The sequence below is a fragment of the Peromyscus maniculatus genome, chromosome 23 (genome assembly GCF_049852395.1).
Source record: "Peromyscus maniculatus bairdii isolate BWxNUB_F1_BW_parent chromosome 23, HU_Pman_BW_mat_3.1, whole genome shotgun sequence".
Lineage (NCBI taxonomy): Eukaryota > Metazoa > Chordata > Mammalia > Rodentia > Cricetidae > Peromyscus > Peromyscus maniculatus.
This window is the reverse complement of record NC_134874.1, coordinates 30,744,188-30,764,835: the sequence shown is the minus strand read 5'-3', so window position 1 is coordinate 30,764,835 and position 20,648 is coordinate 30,744,188. Positions and strand designations below refer to the sequence as shown.

Sequence of the window (20,648 nt, the reverse complement as noted above, 5' to 3'; positions counted from 1 at the left end):
ATTGCTATATTCCTTTAGTAGAACTGTAGTATTTGGTATTATCCTAGGTTCTTTTGCTGTCTAACTTCAGGTGCATGGTCATGACAACAGTGACAGATACATTTTCCATTTCATGGAGTGGATCTTAAGCCAAATCTGATGTTGGTTGGTTGCTCCACAAAGATCTATGACACTACAGCACTATTATATCTTGCCAGCTGGACAGCTGTGTGTTAATGTGTGTGTTTGTGTGTGTGCTTGTGTGTGTGTGTGTGTGTGTGTGTGTGTGTGTGTGTGTGTGTGTGTGCTAAATGTAAGATGTATTCTACATACTGTACATTGTTTTGCCAATGTTTGTTCCTTTATTTGTTTTGTTTTATTCGGGGTAAGTGTTTTTATTAGTTTGGTTTCTAAATGGAGCAAAAAAAGTGGTCATGAAGTGGGGTGGGAGAGCAGTTAAGGAGGATCTTGGGGGACAAACTATGATCACCACATATTGTACAAGAAAATGTATTTTTAAAAGTTACCCTGATGAGTCAAAACAATGGAATCTGGTTTGTTTCCAACCTAATTATATTGATGGACATAATTTATCATCCAACTTATACTTGAGAGTTTACATTATGTGAACTATAAAAAGAAAATTACTGATACAAGGCACACAGCATGTAATGTCTTATGCATTTATGTAAATATACACTAGACTAGAATTAAGAAGAGTCATAAACGTTATTCCCAAAGAACTTTTTATCATTTATGAAAGTTGATAAACTATAGAGGAATGTGTACTCATAAATGTGCAGCACTAAGACAATACAGAGTTTCAGCTCAAGGAATATGGGGCAGTGTATCAAAATTGAAGAATTGTGAAGGGCTGAGTACAGGAAATCTTTAGGTATGTATGTCAAATTAGACAAAAGGTCAGGTTATACAGAACCGGATACAGCAGAGAGATGAACAATGTTTGTACATTTAACATAAACTTATGTAATTGACTGCATGGGTAAGTATCTGATTAACCAAAATCTGACATTAGGCTGTAATTAAGAAATATATTGGTCTTTGTTCCACTCTAGTATACAGCTCAATATGCAAATAATAAAGAGAGTAATTTCTTCATGCCAAAATATATTCATTTTTTAGAATGTGCTTTTCTTCATAGAAAAAGCATACATGAACCATAAGATTGATGCATCCAGGAATCCTATCAAAGGCATAAAAAACACATGAAAATGTATTAAATTATGTGGTGTTAAAACATTAAAGTATACAATCTTGAAGAGGTAAAGAATACATACACATCTCATTCATCTTTTATTTAAAAGTGAGAGCACAATAATTTTTTATGAACTCAACTTTCTAATTTAGAGAAATTTGTAAATAATATTAAAAGATGTGAGAATAAAGATGGATTTCATCAATAAGAGAAACCAATAAATATACAATCTTAAATCACTATTTTATCTGTGACAACTGAAAGATTGGTGCTAAACAGGATGGAAGACTTCTATAAAATTAAGAAAAACATGGACTATGCTGTAAATTTGACTTTTTCTTTAGAATGTCCTTTGTTCCTGACATGATGAAGCATGTTCCTATGTGGTCTGAACAAAATAATATGGCACTTGGGGACAAAGATGCAACCCAGGAGTCCTGCACTGGAAGCTAAGATAGAGAAGACTTCCATAGCCATCATGAGTTTCCCCTTGGTGCTGTGGTAGACAGGAAGGAAGGTGACCCACACACTGAAGAACACCAACATGCTGAAAGTGATGAACTTGGCTTCATTGAATGTGTCAGGCAGGTTCCTGGACAGGTAAGCCATAGTGTAGCTCCCAAGTGCCATGGAGCAGAGGTATGCCAGGACAGAATGGAAGGCAATAGTGGAGCCCTTGTTGCATAGAATAATTATGTGTCCATGTTCAGTGTAAGCATCTGAGTCAATAAATGGAGGAGAGGTGCTCAGCCAAATTCCACAGAGCACAAGTTGGATGAGGGTGCAGACGGGAATGATAAGATTAGTAGCCCTTGATATCATTATCCACCTTATCAGTCTCCCTGGAAATTTGATCTTAAAAGCCAGAACCACAGTAACCGTTTTGGCCAAGACTGTGGAGAGAGCCACAGTGAACAGGACTCCAAATGAGCTCTGCTGCAGGATACAGGTGGCTGTGTTGGGATGGCCAATGAATAGCAATGGACAGAGAAAACAGAAGATCAGAGTGATGAGCAGGATGTAAGTGAGAGCCTGATTGTTGGCCTTGACAATGGGGGTATGGTGATACTTCACAAAGACACCAAGAACACCAACTGTTACTGTAGAGAGTCCCAATGCCAAGTAGGTAAGTGCCATCCCCAAAGGGTCTTCATAGGACAGAAATGTCACTGCTTTCTGGAGACAGTAGTTCTGCTCTGTGTTTGCATAATGACTTTCTGGACACCTCACACAATGATCCATATCTATTCAGGAATTAAATTTATTATGAATCTCTGCTCAGTTTCCCCTTTTATCTCAAGCCACTTCCCAGCACCCTTTGTCTGGCATTTGCCCACATTTCCTTTGTTGTTCAAGACTCAAGTAAATCAGTCCTCTATAGTGAAAATTCCCAAATGCTCTCTAATCAAACACTCCAGGTTGATTCTACCTATCTTCTTTGTTGCATATAAAGTGAACAAGTCTATCCTTTATATTGTTATACTTAAATATATTTCAATTTAGTGATGAAATGTATTTTTATTTATTCATGTTACTGAATTAAACTGCATAAACCTAACTTGATTATGAGATGACTGAAATTTCATTCTTATGATGTCGTTCTCAGCCATCAGACTAAATTTAGCAATTGCCTTTTGTTTATTGGATACTCCAGTGTGTTCATTCTTTGACAATGCTTGTGGAATGAGAATTATTAGATTCTTAAAAGCTGAAAAACTCCCTGTGTGAACCTGTTTAATAACTTCTAGGGAGAAAAGATGTATTTAAAAAAATAGATATAAAACTCTAGTCTTAGTCTTGGTCGTGGAATAATTTTGTGATACTTTATCATTTATAATTGGTGAGTTTCATCTTTAATTCAAAACAAATAAATATCACTGTATTTATTACATGTTTACATTAAGAATATTTCTATTTCAAGAAACCGAGCAAAGGAAGAGAAATGGAAGGCAGAAGGCAGAGAAGCTGAGAAATGGCCCGTCAAAGAAAACAACGGAGGCTCACTCCCGCAGGAGACCCTCTTAAAAATCTAGTCAATCCCATCGTTAGGGTCTTGACCATGAGGAAAGTTTAATACATTTCACCTGCACCATCCCTCAGTGGCACAACATTAACTCTGGGTATACCCTGTGCTGTGGGATGTTCTGTATGTTCTGTGGGAGTCCGTTTGCGGGCTCCTCGTGGCTTTACCCAGCAGGTCCAAATAGAGGATGATCAGGACCACGGATGATCAGGACCACGGACCTGAGTGCAGGTGTCTGAGATGGTCTGCACTTGGCTGTGCTAGGGGATGGTCTGTATGGCAAGTTGCTCTGATTGGTCAATGAATAAAACACTGATTGGCCGTGGCTAGGCAGGAAGTATAGGTGGGACTAACAGAGAGGGAAAAAGAAAGAACAGGAAGGCGGAAGGAGACTGCCTGCAGCAGCCGCCAGGACAAGGAAGATGTAAAGTACCGGTAAGCCACGAGCCATGTGGCAAGGTATAGATTTATAGAAATGGACTAATTTAAGATATAAGAAAAGTTAGCAAGAAGCCTGCCACGGCCATACAGTTGTAACCAAAAAAAAAAAAAAAAGAATATTTCTATTTCATATTTCTATTAAAATATTCAATATTTTTGCAATGTGGATTTTGTAATTATTAAAGTCTTTTCAATTTATCATTTTCTATTGCCTGCTATAGATTTTATTATATTATCATTTAATTTGTTAGTTCTTCAGATGTGCCTTCCTTCTATCTTCTCACTCTCAAGGTACTCTGTTTTTTCTATATCCCATGTGCTTACATCTATGTGTGTAGAAGAGCATGAATGCAGTGTACGCACAATCATATATCTTCTTTAGTAAATGCACAGGGTATATAAGTCATAACAAATATTTTTTAAAAATCTAAAATAATTTTTTTATTTTTATTTTTTTAACTTAAAAGCTTATTTTTATTCTTATTTATGTACATGTGTGTTTGTAAATGTGTATGCCATGTATGTTTGAATGCTCTTGGAGGCATGAAGTCAGTATCATAACTCCTGAAGATGGAGTTAATGACAATTGTAACCTGTCTGAAATGAGTCCTAGACTCTGAACTTGGGTCATTGGAAAGAACATTAAATGTTCTTAAGTACTAACCCAAAGCCTTTAAAATTGCTTGGGTTTTTTGTTTGTTTGTTTGCTTGCTTGCTTGCTCTTCATTTTTTTCTGTTAATTTTGAAGCTAATGTTTTTCTTTTTAATATTACCCTAGCTGGCCTTGAACTTGCTAAGTAGACAAAGCTGTGTCAAATTCAAATATATTTGTATGTGTCTGCCTCATGAGTGTTGAGAATACACCAATCCATCCTTACATTTACTTTTATAATTACATTTGAATTCAGTTTCAGATATTGTTATAAAATGGATATGTGGAAACATGCAAACAATTAGAAATAAAAATTTAAATCCCATGGTTGGCTTTAGGTATAGATTTGTTAATACACATCATGATTATATAGTTTAATTTATTCTATATTTCTAGGACAAAATACACTAAGGTGAAATCTAAATCTTCAGACATACAAAACCGTATCAATAGATACATCACGATCATGTAATTTAAAATGATTTTTTAATTTAGATACACCTCATTATATAGGTTGTAAAATACAGGATTCACTGTTTTGAAATATTTAGTACTAATATTTTAGTACTTTTTCTTTCTTATTGAAAAGGGTCTCATTAAAATGCAGTCATACAGTACATCATATTGATGTTTCTAGTTTCCTCCAATGAATATAATTAACATGTGCATGAACAAACTGTGGCTCCAATGTACACAAAGCCTGTTTGCACATTTAATTTTTGAAGGGTCTGTACAGTCAGTCTCAATATACATATTTTAAAATTAGGCAAATTAAAGTCACCAAAAATTTGAATGTTTTAAACTTTATTAATTAATATTAAAACATCTGAGTGTTCAGGAAAACCATTATGTCATTCAAAAAATTCCAGCTATTATGAGAAGCAACTCATTTAATATAAATGATAAGGTTTAGGAATCTTCTTTAAGTTTCTCTCCATATTAAACATTGTGAGTATATGTGCTTTTTATATTCATTGCTATCAACTGTCTCATACTTGTTTAATGTACCCTGGATAAATTTTGACACAATGTTCCTCTACTATATCCTCCTTTGCCTGGAAAAGATGGTCCTTCAAATTCAATGTTCTCACATGTTCTAGGAACAAGAGTGTACATCTATGCCTGGATTATTCACAACACTATCCTTATCAAAAGTGTTGATTGTGCCATTTCAACTAGTTTCACAAGATATTAGGAGCATATCTGGGTTCGCTTGCAAGCACTTACAAGGTGGTTCATGTTACCTGTCACTCAACCTACAGTGATCTGATACTACATTTACATTGAGTTGCACCAAGCAAGTACATGGTACACATACATGAATGCAGGCAAAGCAGTCACAGATAAAACAAAATGAATAATTATAAAATAAAACATTTTCAAATATGTCCATGTGTAAATTAAATACAACCTTTCTAACACCTCTAATGAACCTGGAACCATGACTAAAATTATGTAACTAAAGGCCATAAGGATCCATACCTTTAATGTGTGCTAACTATGAGATAAATATGTTTTCAAATACAAGATAAGTCAGAAATTTATGAAGTTTGTGCATGCGTGTGTGTGTGTGTGTGTGTGTGTGTGTGTGTGTGTGTGTGTGTGTGTTAAATGCCATGGTGAAATGAAGACTACTCTGTGATGGGTAAAATTGTTCTCTGAAAGCAACAATGACTATAAAGGATGAACAACATACATCAAGTATGAGTTTTAATGGCCAGAGCACCAATTAAATTGAGGATAAAATGAACCAAAACACTTTTATTCTAACTGAAAGAATTACGGGACTTATCTCAAATGTTCCTTCATAGAACTTTTCAATCTGCTTAGAATTTGCAGAAGATTGTTTATAAGTGAGAAATTCCCCAGTGAGTCTGACACTTACCTGTCTCATTGGAAATCTCATTGTCTGGACAAGGAGTGCAATCATAGCAGCAGACAGCCTTGCCCTCCTGGGGAGATTTTCTGAATCCTGGAACACAACTCTCACTGCACACAGAGCGAGGAAGCTGGTAAGTAAATATAAAAGAGAAAATATTGGGGAGTGTACTGTTTTAAAACAATAAAACTGTTGTTTTTCCATATTGAACAATCAGATAGAAAGCTTTTATATTATTTGTAGGTTGCAGATTCTTTTTTGATGCATTGCTAATCATTTCAACATAGTATACAATATGAAGTTCAATTTGTTTTAACAATGACACAAAGAAAACAGAAATCTGAATGGTTGTGGAAATATAAATGGTAGGAAAAAATAATATGTTGGTTCACTGATTACATATCATAGTGGGCAACTGTAATATCATACTGATCTATTCTATACTTCCTCACAGCTGGAGTGAGCAACGTTGTTTCCCAATGGTGTTGCTTCATTTATATTTGTCAGCTTGACAGGATTCAAAATTATCACATAAACTAATCTTTGTGACTAAATGAGATGATCTTGTTATGGCACTTGAAGTGAGAAGTTATATTCTATAATTATATAGCAACATTTCATTGGCTGTTGCTAAGGACTGAAAGAAAAACAAAAATGGAGGTGAAGAGCAGTGCTCACTTCTATCTACTTCTTGACTGAAGATACAATACGACTCACTTTCTCAGGCTCTTGCCAACATGATTGTCTGAATCATCGAGTGCTCACACCAAATGTGACTCAAGTAAAATCTATGTTGGGATGTATAGACAAATTGCTTCCTTTTCAACAGCAAGACAAGTAATTAACCAATGCATATGTGCCCTCCATGCTACTGTGCATTACCAGGTGACGGAAATCAAAATAACCATGCACTGGTATTTCCTAATCTGGCAGATTAATCAGTACTTTTGTCAATTGGTTTCAGTGCAGGGATTAAATCTTAATAAAAAGACACCTTATTTATCGCTGCAAATAAGTGATCATAAGTTTGGAAAAATAAACCCATCACTCAGTATAAGTTAACAGAACCTTCCTCATGTGACATTAGTTTTGTACATTGAGATGGGCACTGAGTAAGGAAACAACAATCATTACATCCACATACAAATATTTATTGACATAGAGATCAAAGCAATGAGATAAGATCCAGCCCACCTCTATAAATCCTATAGCCCACTGTATCATATGGTCAGACAAAAACAGTTCTTGACCTTGTGGAGCTTTTGGAGAAAATGTTCCAACTTTCATCTTTTTTCTGAGGCTCTCTGGAAAATTCCAGATGTTGATAATATCATATTGTGCATCTAATTTCTTTTGTGAATCCAAAACAACAAGGTCTCCAGCACCATTTTTGAACTGGATATTCTTCAGAAAAGGGTGTAACTAAAAGATATGCAGAATCTGATGATTAAAAATTCCCAGAAAATTTCAATGCAACTTGATGAAGCAATGTGTGTCATTGTCCTAAATTCCTAACAAAAATGGCAAGCTATACTAAGCTATCAACATTTTAATGGATCATGACCAAAAAGTAATAGGAATATGTTGTGTTTCTATACTGCCAGTTAGTTTCAAAAGAAAGATTTTACACACACACACACACACACACACACACACACACACACACACACACAAACAGAAAGATTTAATCAATGAATGTTGATTCAAGAAAATGTCCACAGATTTAAGAGCCAGTCACATCCAAATATTTAAGTAATATACTCAAAATTACAATTTGCAAATGGGGTTTTTATGTCAAAATATATTATAGTGGTCAGTTAGGTAAAATAACCTTAGCTTCAGAATGTCAAATATGAAGATCTACTAGCATTTGAATATTTAGAATCTAGTTCTATTTCTATTATGAAATATACTTAGAGATTTTTGGGGTTCAACTGCGTATATTATCATGATAAGATTCTGAGGGTAATTGTAACACAAAGTGGATAATGACATACACGCATTTTAACTATGTTATTGTCACCCATTCATCATGAACAATGATACATGTGTCTGCAATGATGTGCAGATGATACATTACATACATTATCTCAGGTGCATTTGGGCAAAATATGCCACAGTGTACAAGCATTTCCTAAGTGCTTTTATAGAACACAATATGTCACAGTGCTTTGTTAAAAATATACAGGAAAAGAAATTACCTCCCAAGGGAAGTTATATATCTCCCCATTTTCATGGGGGTTAATTTGTACTTGTTTGAGTGTCATCTCATGGAGACTGTGAGCCACAGCATACACAGAATTATATAAATTGTAACTCTCTTCAGTCATATCCATTTCCCAAACATTTTTAGGCAACATTTCCAAAGAAGCATTGGGTAGACAGTTAGGCAAAATTTTACAATCAGGTCCAGAAAAAGAGCACTTGAAGTATGAGTTCCAGAACTGAGCAAGAAAATAGTCCTCTGGGTATTTGGAAGGGTTATATGTCTGGATAAATTTCCTAAAATCAGAAACCTCAGTGTGGTGATGTGCAAAAATGAGACTCCCATGGAATGTATCAATTATCAAAGATTTAATAAGAGAACTTTCATCCCATTGTGACTTCAGGACCCAGACTTTCCAGTTCAATAAATGTGCTGCTATAATCATAATTGCACCATATAAGGATTCATGGTCACCATAAATGATAACCACATTTGCAGGTGATTTCTCAATACGCAGGTGAGTTTTTATGGAAGGGTCATAGTAGGAGACAATCGGGATGTCTGGAATCATTTCTACAAAAGCTAAACACACTCTGTACCTGTCCATCTCTTCTCTCAAGTCTGATAGACTCTCAGCCCCTGTGTGGTCATCCATAATAACCAGTCCCACCCAGGTCCAGCTGAAATGAACCATCAAAATGACAATGCCATGTGAAAGAGATATGTCCTTGGGTGCGGTCTGATAGAGAGAAGAGAACTGGCGTCTGTCATTCAGCATAGTGTCAAATGGCCCAAAAGTAAGCTGAAGGAAATTTCAGATAGGAAACAAGAGTGAAGACATTGACATAGAACACAATCTTAAAGTGAAGGGGGCACTTTGGATTGGTATAGACTAACTTATGATCATGATGTTATAAACTCCCATCTTGTTTCCTAAGACACAGATCCTCACAAGACAGAATTTATCTGAAAACACACACTAGGCTACAACCTCTTCCTCTTCTTCATCTCAAGCAAAGAATATGAGGTTATATAACCAAATGCCTGTTTTATTTCTTTGATAGATGAATGACACAACATCACTTCCTTACATATGAAAACATCTGAAATGTCTGCAGTTTAATGCAAGTTTCTTGTTCACTCACAGACACGTCCCTCACCTGTGGATATTTGTAGAGGTTTAGCAGTCTCCCAATATTTGCAGATGTTGCCCATGATGCTCCTGTAAGTAAAGCAGCAATCTTCACACTTCTACAACTATAATTAGGACATATATTTCGTAATCCTGTGAGGCTAGTAAAAGTTCCCAAAAGACTACTCCATTGATTGCAAGGGACATAACCGAGATAAAATCCTAGAGACGTGTTGGGTAAAATGTGAGGGTTTCTGTTGATCTCCTCAATGGCGAATCTGAAGGCCAAAGAAAACTGGTAGCTCCTCATCTTGTACCTACAGAGAGGGATTATCATTATTTATGAATGGGACTCATATCATACTCTCTACCAGTATGATGCAATGGCTCTCATACCTTCTATGTTATATATCTATAGACAATAATTTTTGTTGTCATGGTAATGGTTATAATGTAAATGTCAGGGTATATAGTAAGTGGTGATTTAATTACCTTAAAGCCTCAGATGGACCTAAAATTTCAGGACAGGAAAGTTGACGTGAACTGATATTACCAGTGCAATCTTCTGGTAAGTAGAGACACATACAAATGCCCCTAATTCTTTGATGCTTTAACAGCAGATGGCAACTTCCATCCTTTACCCCTAATGTGTACTGTAAAACCTCAGGGCCCCACAACACATTCACACTGTCTGTACATATAGGGAGAGGCTGCAGCATTTCAGAGGTTTTAATTAAAATCAATGATGCTTATGGGTATGCCTGAGTGTTTTGCATGCATCAACCCCAAAGCAACATTTGGATATGAACCTGGAGGGGGTTGAGGGTCTTCCATCCAAGCACATATCGGTGAACAACCTTTTATTTCTCCCAGTGCCATCTCCTTTTCTTTTCTGAGAACCATACAATGAAGAGCAGAATGAGTGAGTGAGCTTCTTATGGTTTAATAGCCTACATACATACCTCTGGGGGTTTTTTCTCAGAATTTTGTATTTTCCCTCATCTGCCACCCTCTTTTTCTATCCCTTCACTATGTTCTTACCTCCCAAGAAAAGGGGACTTCACAAGAACCTTGAATACCCTGCTGGCAGATATTTGGACATTCTGAAAATATCAGACATCTAAGGGGTTTATTTTGTAATTCTGAAAGTTTTGTTTTCTTTTGTTTTAACATTAATAGATTTTAACCTATATATTTACTGGCTTCTAAAGAGACATAATTGCAATTCACAGATACCAATAGACACTCTAAAGATTGGTATTGGCAATGAGAGACAAGCTTCATCCATAAAAGCGCTATTATAGTAGGCTCAACAGCGTCTCACTGCTAATTCTGACTGGTAAGTTCAAGTCAATTTCCTCTAAGATAAAATGTCCTTTGCCCTTCATGCTGCTTTGTTCTCTGAGTGTCTGCTTTTGTTTCTGCCCAGAATAACATGTTTAGTAAAGATTGCTATGTTAAGTTTCCCTTTTACAATGGAGTGATATAAATTTAAACTCACCATAAAATCATAAAATCTTAGTTTAGTAGAATTTTTCTTTTGTTTTATAGATGTAGAGACTACCCATATAGAATTAATGTTTGTTGTTCATATCATGTATTTAATAACAAAATGATTATAAGTAAATGCTTCTGTAAACTAAACCTGAGGACTTTGACCTCATTCATTTTGTTCATAGTAATATTAAAATCACAAATTAATATTAAAATCAAATGTGTATTTAATCAATACGACCACAAGGGGAGAATAAATAAAAATGACTATGTCACAGAACAGTTCTTTCAAACAATTAGTCTGAGGTTTTACATATAAATTTAATGTGTACTTTTAAGTCAAAGACAAAGAATCATACAATTCAGGTCAAAATGATATTTCCTGTATTTTATATCAACTTTATTTCTACAATATGGTTCATATCCCTTAGGGTTTTCAATTTCATTTAAGATATATTGTTCCTATAATGAATATTTTACTCATATTGTGATATTATCATCTCTTTATATACAAACATGTTATATCTGTTTTTTTAAATGTGATATATATGTACAATTTATGAATGCCTATGCAGGAATAAAAATTTTAATTATTGTGGGGATAATTTTCACCAGGAAACATGGTTAAAAATAAATGAACAAATATGTGTTTGAAGATCCAACACAGTGATTTTATCTTCTTAAGTAAAGCACAGGGAACTACTACTTTCAATTCTATTAGACCAAAATTAGACACCAGGACATCTTACATGTGAACATATCTTTAAAAATGAGATCACTTGATGATATTTTTAAAATATGGGACAAGGTTATCTATCTATGTAATGATAAATTATCTTCATACATAGTGAGTAAAGAATTTTCAGTTTGACTGTATCTGGTTCACCCACATTCTCATCAGAAAGACCATCCTCATTTTCTGTAAATAAGCCTTATGGTGAATTTTGATGAGAATGAAACTTGATGTCGATGAGACTATAAAGAGAAGGATAGACATTACATGAGAAAGAATATTCTCACAATAGATAGTAAGTTTATTTGTTAAACCTCCTATGTCTCATCGGGAATTTATTTAGAAATAAATCACAGCAAGGGAAAGTATGATTGTATGTGAACTTGACATGGGCTCTACTTTTGATGGCTTTCTTGGTTACCAAATTGACTACATATAATCTCAATTATAGAGGTCAAGAAGCATCCTTTTAATCCAGATAATGTAGATACTTCCTTAATCAAGATCTTGAGGCAAGAAGACATACCTTTAGTGCAGATCTAATTCTGATGGACACTTGTACAAGGAAAAGGGAAAGAAGGAAGCTTTTTCTCTTTGTCTACTTGCTATCCCCCCACTAACAAGTCCATTCTTTTACTTGAATTAGAACCTACTTCTGCTGCATTCCAGGATATATATCAAGATATGTGGCTTTGATATATTAACCAGGAGATTTATATTGATCCTCTACATCAGGTAGTCAAAGGAGTATATGTATACATGCAAACATGTGTAAAGTAAAAGGTAAAAAAAATAATAATTGAGCAATACTTTTCAAATAGTAGTTACACTGGCAATCCAGGTAAAATAAACTTTAATACATAGAATAAAAATGTTACAGATAATATATGTAAATAGAAAATACAATAATATTCATAGAATTTGAAAGCTGTTTTCTGGAACTTAAAGTATTTATGCTACAACATAAAATACACAAATCTAACACACAAACACACAAAACAACAAACATGCATTTGAAGAGCTAGAAGAGAAAATAGAATGTTCTCATCATGACAAAATGGCTAATATTTTGTAGAAATGTGTATCTAGTCATGTAAACATGTTGAAATAAATGTAAATGTATACAGAAAAATAAATTGTAAAAGTGTTTTAAAAGTACAAAACAATAGAGCTATAACAAAAAACAAAAATGATAAGAACCTCATTCATAGTGATAGAATATCTCTAAGACAGGATGAAGACTTTTCTGGGAATGAGGTCGAAAGTGGAATAAATGTGTTATATGTCATTTTATTTTTATTTTAAATGTTTGATGGGCCTCCAAAATGATTTTCAAAACATCTCTATACATTTTCATGCCCACCTGCAGAAAAAAATTGTTTGTCTTTCCCAACAGATTTTCAAGTATTTATGGTTAGATTTCTTGATGATAACCATTATAGTGTTGTAAGCTGGTACTTACATCTAGATAGTTCTGATTTTCTTTAAACATCAAAGAAAAAGCTAACTATTTCTTTGAACAAAGGAGACAAAATAAGCAGTTGAGGACACACAGCCTATACAACAAGTACAGCTGACAGTCTGAGTGTCAACATGCAGGGCAGTGACATTAGACCATTATCTTCCACTTTTCATAGAAATCAATTCAAAATGGATCGCAGCCCTTAGCTTTAAAAATGAAACACTAGCCAGGCGGTGGTGGTGCACGCCTTTAATCCCAGTACTCGAGAGGCAGAGCCAGGCGGATCTCTGTGAGTTCGAGGCCAGCCTGGAATACCAAGTTAGTCCCAGGAAAGGCGCAAAGCTACACAGAGAACCCTGTCTCGAAAAACAAAAACCAAAAAAAAAAAAATGAAACACTAAAATTTATAGAACACACACCTAATAACTGTCAAAGTCTTGGTGTGGGCAAGAACTTACAGAAGATAATGCCAATGTCACACAAATTAGCTTCAGCTACCAAAAAAATAGAACTACACAAAATGAAGATGCAGCTACAAAAATATTGAAAACAATATTCTTTACAGCAAAGGAAACTATCGTCAGAGTACCACATATGCAATAAATAACTTTCTTATTGTTCTTTAGATGATAAACTAATGTCAAAAGGATTCAATAATCTGATGAAGTTGTAAACCAATGCAATAAATCCTCAATTCATCAAATGGGGTAATGGCATGTACAGATTTTGTATAAAAGTAAAGCACATAAAACCAGAAACTACTTTTAAAAAAGTTTTCAACATCACTGATCATCAGGTAAATACAAATATAAAAATAAATTAAGTGTTGATTGTTTTCATATTTTGAGTAGAGTAACAATGTTTCAAGATACAAAGATACATCCTTAGTAAGACATGAATAGCAGTATGGATTTCTTAATGTTTTCTGATTCACATCATTTCCATTGAAATCCAAAGGAGATAGAACATGTGAGAAATTGGTTTAAAACTTGAATAAACAATACTGGAAAAATTAATGGGTGTTTAAATCATTGATATTTCAGGGAAAATCAAATCACATGGAGTTCATATTATTAATGAAGGTAAATGGGTAGGGTAATTGAAGTGCTTATATCAGTAATTAGAGCATGGGTATACATGAGAAAAGTGAATAATCAAGAAATGGATGAAAAGATTTCGATCAATCTTGAAATGTATAACTTTTTTCACAAAAGGTAACATAAAAAATATTGAAATGTGTATAGCATTGTGAGAATATAGAATAATCACAAAACAAATGTTATAGCCTTTAACATGAAACATGTTTATTAGTAATAAAGCACCTAATTGGAAACATTATGAACTTCAAGTCATCAAGAAATATATTCTATATGAAACTGAAAACTTTCTGTTAGGCAAAGGACGCTGTCAAAAAGACAAAATGCCTGCCTCCAGAATGAGAAAAGATCTTCACAAACCCCATATCTGATAGAGGGCTGATATCCAAATTATATTTTTAAAAAAACAGAAAACTAAGTATCAAAAACAAATATTCAATTACAATGTGGTAAATCTAAATAGAAAATTCTCAACAGGTGAATCTCAAATGGTCTGGAATAACTTAAAAAAATGTGCAACATCCTTAGCCATCAGGAAAACACATATCAGAACAATACTAGCATTCTATCTTAAACTTTTCAGAATGGCTAAGATCAAAAACTCAACTGACAGCTCAAGCTGCCGAGGATGTGGAGCAAGGGGAATTGCTCCATTGCTTGTTGGAGTGCAAACTTGGACAACCATTTTGAAAAGCATTATGGTGGTTTCTCAGAATTTGGGAATATATCTACCTCAAGACTCAGCTATAACACTCCTGGTAATACATCCAGAGATATTACACCATATGACAAGGAAACTTGGTCAACTATGTTCTCCCAAGCTTGATTCATCATAGCTATGAACTGGAAACAACCTAAACACCCTTAAACTGAACAAAATATTAAGAAAATGAGGTACATTAACACAATGGGGTATTTTTTGGCTGTTAAAAACAAAAACATCATGAAATTTGCTGACAGATAGATAGAACTAGAAAAGATTATACTGAGTGTGGTAACCTGGACCCAGGAAAACAAACATGCTTTGTATTCACTTATAAGTAGATGCTAGCCATAAATGATAACCATGCTACAAGGCACAGACACAGAGAAGCTAAGTAACAAGGAGGTCTCAAGGGAGAAGGTGAGAAACATGAATTTGTTTTATGTTCTGAACATAACAGATACACTCATAACCGTATTGTTAAAATGGCATTTGACTTGTCCATGTCAATTGCACATTTAAGTAAATGTGAAAAAATGATGTCACGCATGAGTAGAGAGATCACCAGTTTTTAATCACTTAGAGGGGATATTATCGTCTATTCAGGAAACAACTTTAAAATGTACCCTACCAGGAAGCATGGCGTCCTTCTCACATGCATAACCAGAAATAATCTGAAAATATACTTCCTTGAAGTGCATATATAAATGTATATAAAACTGCAAAAATATACATATGTGTATGTCTGTTTATATTTATAAAACACTATGTATGTGTGTGTATGTATGTATGTATATATATATATATATGAATATAGATATGTATGTTGTTTACTTACCATTTTTAAAATTAGAACCACATGAGAGTAAAATAAATTTAGAGAATAATACACAAAAATTATAGTAATGTCTTATATTCCTGGGAACACATGCTATGTTTTTTTTATGAATCGGGAAGAACATGGCCATGTGCATCCAATCAAAATATGATAAAAATCAAGTAAGAGGGTAAAAGAAAATAATAATACTTTTTTCATGTAGTCACATAGACACACTCCTGTAAATGTATATCTGTCACCATATTTGCTTCATCTGTTTCAGAATAAGTTGTCAAAACATACTAATATCTCCCAACTTTCCCCCCTGATTATTTCTCCTACTCTACATTCCCTGTGCTAGAGTCTTAGCACTTCATCTAGCTTTCAATAAAAACACAATCATATCACAAGGACCTAAATTTATTGTCTCTCCTAATTGTCTATATTCTGATTCTGACTATCTACCTGAACTTTACTTCTGCATTTCCATTTTACAGTACTGTCTTAAAAATTAGTATAAGCAATCTTCTTCCATTTCCGATCCCATGAATCTTACTGCCACAGAAAAGTATACACAGAATAAATGGATTGTACTTCCCTTCACAAAGCAGTATGTGTAAGCATTTCCCTTCATCAGAGTCCAAGAACTTCTATTAACTTGGTGACACTGTCCTCTAATCTTTACAAAGCTAACTTAGATACTACCCACTGAGGTCACTATCAGCATCTATGTGACTTCAAGAATATATCTGTACTAGTTGTAAATAATTAAAACATAGGAATGAAATGGAGCAAATGGGCCGGGCGTTGGTGGCGCACGCCTTTAATCCCATCACTCGGGAGGCAGAGTCAGGCGTATCTCTGTGAGTTCGAGGCCAGCCTGGGCTACCAAGTGAGCTCCAGGAAAAGCGCAAAGCTACACAGAGAAACCCTGTCTCAAAAAACCAAAAAAAAAAAAAAAGAAATGGAGCAAATGATACAAAATTGACAGTATCTAAAAGAATACTAATCAAAATTATAGACAAAAATTGTACATCATTTTGAAAGCATTTGAAAAGAAATAGACTGAACTCCAAATTCTCACATTCTGACTTGCTAATCAGCAGTAGCTACCACAGGCAGTCCCTGTCACTCCACCATCACATAAGGACTCTGTAGTCACTGCAAAAAATGCCATCATTTCTTCTCAAAGGAGGACAACTACCCTTGAAAATGGCCCAAAACAATGAGTCAAGTTGTAGGATATTCCATCTGCATAGAAAGCCATGAAAATGTCTTACCATTAGACAGATAAATGCACTGCAGAGGAACATAGACAGATACAGAGTATCAAATGTGTAAAATAACATTAATTAAAGCAAACTTATTTTCTTTGAGAGAAGAAAAGGGGGAACAGGAAGACACACCTGAAAAAAAGTTCCATGAGTACAAAAGAGGGAATGCCAGAATGGGGGAAAAATTAAATTCTTGTGAATTCAAATTTATTTGAGGATGATAAAATCTGAATAATGAAAAGACATACATTTTAAAAGTACTTACAGGACCTTACTGCGTTTTCCACTTCTGAAACCATTTGTTGTAGTCTGAAGAACGTAAAAAAGTGGAACAAGTGCAACAATCACCACATTTCCACCACGATGTAAATGATGTTGTACTCTTTGACTGCACTCAGAAGCATCAAAGGAGGACAAAGGAAGAAGACACTGCAGGAGCCAGAGAAGAAAAATCAAAGAGACCATTATAAAATAGAAGTGTCTACCACACTGTAAGCATGGGGGACAGGGATCCCAATGTGTTCAGCAGCTACATATAGAGCTCATATTTTTGGAAAAACAAAAGTTTGTAATATTGTTGGTGTCTGAAGTCATCACTCTAATCACACACTTTTTTGACATGTTTCATCTACACTCCATGGAGAATTTGAAAACCTTTCTTCTTTGAGACTTTCCATCTGAGACCTGGTATTCAAGATAAAAAACAAGCTTCAAAAGACATTTGGGATCTTCTTTAACCACAGGCCCCATGACTTCATCTAAGAGGACATACACGAAGACCCCAGGGATGATTCTTCTTGAATAGACTTGCCCAGAGCTCTCTACCACAAAAGTTACATGAGACAGTGACTCGGGATGATGCAAAGACCTTGTAAGGGAGGATTTTAAGGGAAATGAGATGGGAAACACCCTAAAAATGTGCCAAACAGACTGGAGCAGTGAAAAGTAGTAGTGCATCCTGCTCTTGAAAACTTTTAAAATTGCCAATCTAACTTGCCAATGTCCGGGAGGAATATAAACCATTTTTTTCTACAAATCTTGCATGACTACATACCAATATTTCTTCCATGTCTCCCTATACTCTAAAATGTTTTTTGTCTCAATCATGGGAAACTGACAGGCTGAATTCATGAATTCCAAATCAATGGCTTAATCTATGATGAGATTTGATTTGTTTACTTTTTGAACTCTGACCTACTGTGCTATTGTGTGTTATTTTCAATGTTGAATCATTCAGTTATTATAAAATCCTGATACCCCCTATATCCACAGAAAGAGATTCAGCAAGTATTTTTGCTTTTCTTTGAATGTGGAGTACTGAAAACAAGTTTATATACTCCACTCAACATGTATAAAAAGTTCATTCAGAATACTTTAAATGAAGTTTACCTGAAGAGCAGAAAGTTCAATAATAGGGAATATTAAGTCTGAAAACATTATCATGCACACATTTACCTAACATCTCACCCATAGCTTCACATGGGTTCCATTCTACCAGTTAACAGACCCTAAGTGGCAAAGTTGAATGTATCTTCTAGCTTCTAACCTGAGCACTGCCTCATACCTCCACTATACATCTGCTATGTATTAAGGAACAAGTTCTAAATACAACAATGTCATTTTCATGGTATCCCAAGTTTCTTGGACATTTTGGGTCATGACTTTGTTGGCTTTAGTCTTTTCTTTGACTGATGAATCTATTTCTCCTACAGTATCTTCAATACCATACATCCTCTCTTCCATCTCTTGCATTCTGTTGGTTATACTCGCATCTGAAGTTCCTGTTTGTTTACTCAGATATTCTATTTCCAACATTCCCTCTGTTTGTGTCTTCTTCATTTTTTCTATTTCCCTTTTCAGGTCTTGGACTGTTTCCCTCATCTGTTTCATTGCTTTTTCATGGTTTTCTTTCAGGGATTTATTGTTTTCTTCTGCTTTATTTGTCATTTCCTCTAGTTTTTTATAGCGTTCTTGACATTTTTTGTCTGTTCCTCAATTTCATCTTTGATTTCTTCTTTATAAGCTTCTAGCCTCTTCATGATGTTATTCATAAGGTTGCTTTCTTCTGCTTCTTCCATTTTGTGATGTTCAGGTCTAGATGTGAGAGGAGGGCTAGGTTCTGGTGATGCTGTATTGCTCTTCAGTTTGTTGTATGTACTTCTGCCTTAATGTCTGCCCATCTCCTTGTGGATTCATTCTTGGTCTTATCGGCGCTCTTGGTCTAGACAGAGCTGACAGATTCAGGAAGCCTCTCTCTGGTACAGATGGAAGCTCTGGGCTGGATGGGAGCTGGAGCTGGTCTCTGAGTCTCAGGCAGTGGATTGGGTCTCAGGTAGATGAGTGAGGGGGCAGGGCGTAGAGATTGTAGGATCTTCCCGGTTGGGGGTTTTGGAGAAGGGGAACCTTGTGGGGGATCCTGCCCAATGACCAGAAACTGGGGCCAAGTTGGACAGGGCTTCCCCAAAATGGCTGGTGCCCAGGGATGGGATGTAGGGGCAGACCTGTCTGGGTATGACCCCAGGCACTCACCTCTAGTCCAGATGGGAGTTCCGGGCAGGATCCTTCTTCCATTTTAAATATGTCCTGGTTACACTACTTTTCTTAAAGATGTTTGATGTTTCATGGGGAGACTATTTCTTCTACTACAAGAATTACTTACCAATTTTCCCTTTGAACTTTAGATAACCATTTCTCTTATACTGAAGCAAGACCAGGGAGGAGGCATATTTGGGTTGCATGAAATCTGTCAAGGAGAGCACAGCTGCCATTAAGACCTGATGTACTCTTCCTACATCGGCACCACTTCTGCCATGGGTGTCAACTCTCCGAACATGGTATCCCTGGGGTAATGTGCCCTAGGTAGGACCCCCTGGACTTGGAGGCTAGCCATTCCCCTTCTTCACTGTGTACTCTTCACCACCCACAGCCAGCCCCATTCATAATTAGCAGGCCTGCAGAGGCTTATCCAATTAACCTGGGTCCAAATGCTGCTCTCCAGCCCTGGATGGATTCCTCAATACGAAAGATCACTTTTGCAGCATACTGAGAGTCAGTAACTATATTGAGCTTGGCCTGGGCCAGGGGCCTGCAATGCCATGGGCAAGAGACTTTTTAGTGAATTTGTGCCACTAATGTTGAGTCACCAGATGTAACACAAATTGCTAAATGGTCATATGGCCCTATTAATAGGGTAATGCATTGGAGGAATCTGTCTTATACATAGGTACACAGATTCAAAATAATAAGCTTAGACTTACTGTAGCTTGTCATTCAAGGCATAGATGGATTTGTGTTGCACCATTGTCTTATAGTGCTTCTCATTATCCATTGAAACTAATTCAGGCTCATACATACAGGTTTATGAAATGGTTCTAATGTAGATATGAATAGTCATTCTTTCCATGAACAAATTGCAAGTATTTCTCATGCACATCTTCAGATGTCCCCTGATGAAAATATAGCATCTCATTTTTTAAGTTTGATTACCTCTTTTGTACTATAAAATATTTTTGGATATATGTCATTAATTTGACTGTGGCT

The 20,648-nt window shown here is 35.4% G+C and overlaps 1 protein-coding gene across 1 annotated transcript; it reads right to left on the bottom strand.

The window, feature by feature from the left end:
• Positions 1-1,510: 1,510 nt before the first annotated feature.
• Positions 1,511-20,436, bottom strand: LOC143270406 (vomeronasal type-2 receptor 116-like). The gene is made up of 8 exons (XM_076560334.1): positions 20,366-20,436; positions 20,083-20,193; positions 17,457-17,537; positions 9,557-9,845; positions 8,392-9,198; positions 7,385-7,612; positions 6,197-6,320; positions 1,511-2,439 (listed from the first exon to the last, which is right to left on the bottom strand). The coding sequence occupies exons 1-8, from the start codon at positions 20,434-20,436 to the stop codon at positions 1,511-1,513; spliced, it is 2,640 nt and encodes an 879-aa protein (XP_076416449.1).
• Between the last annotated feature and the right edge of the window lie 212 nt (positions 20,437-20,648).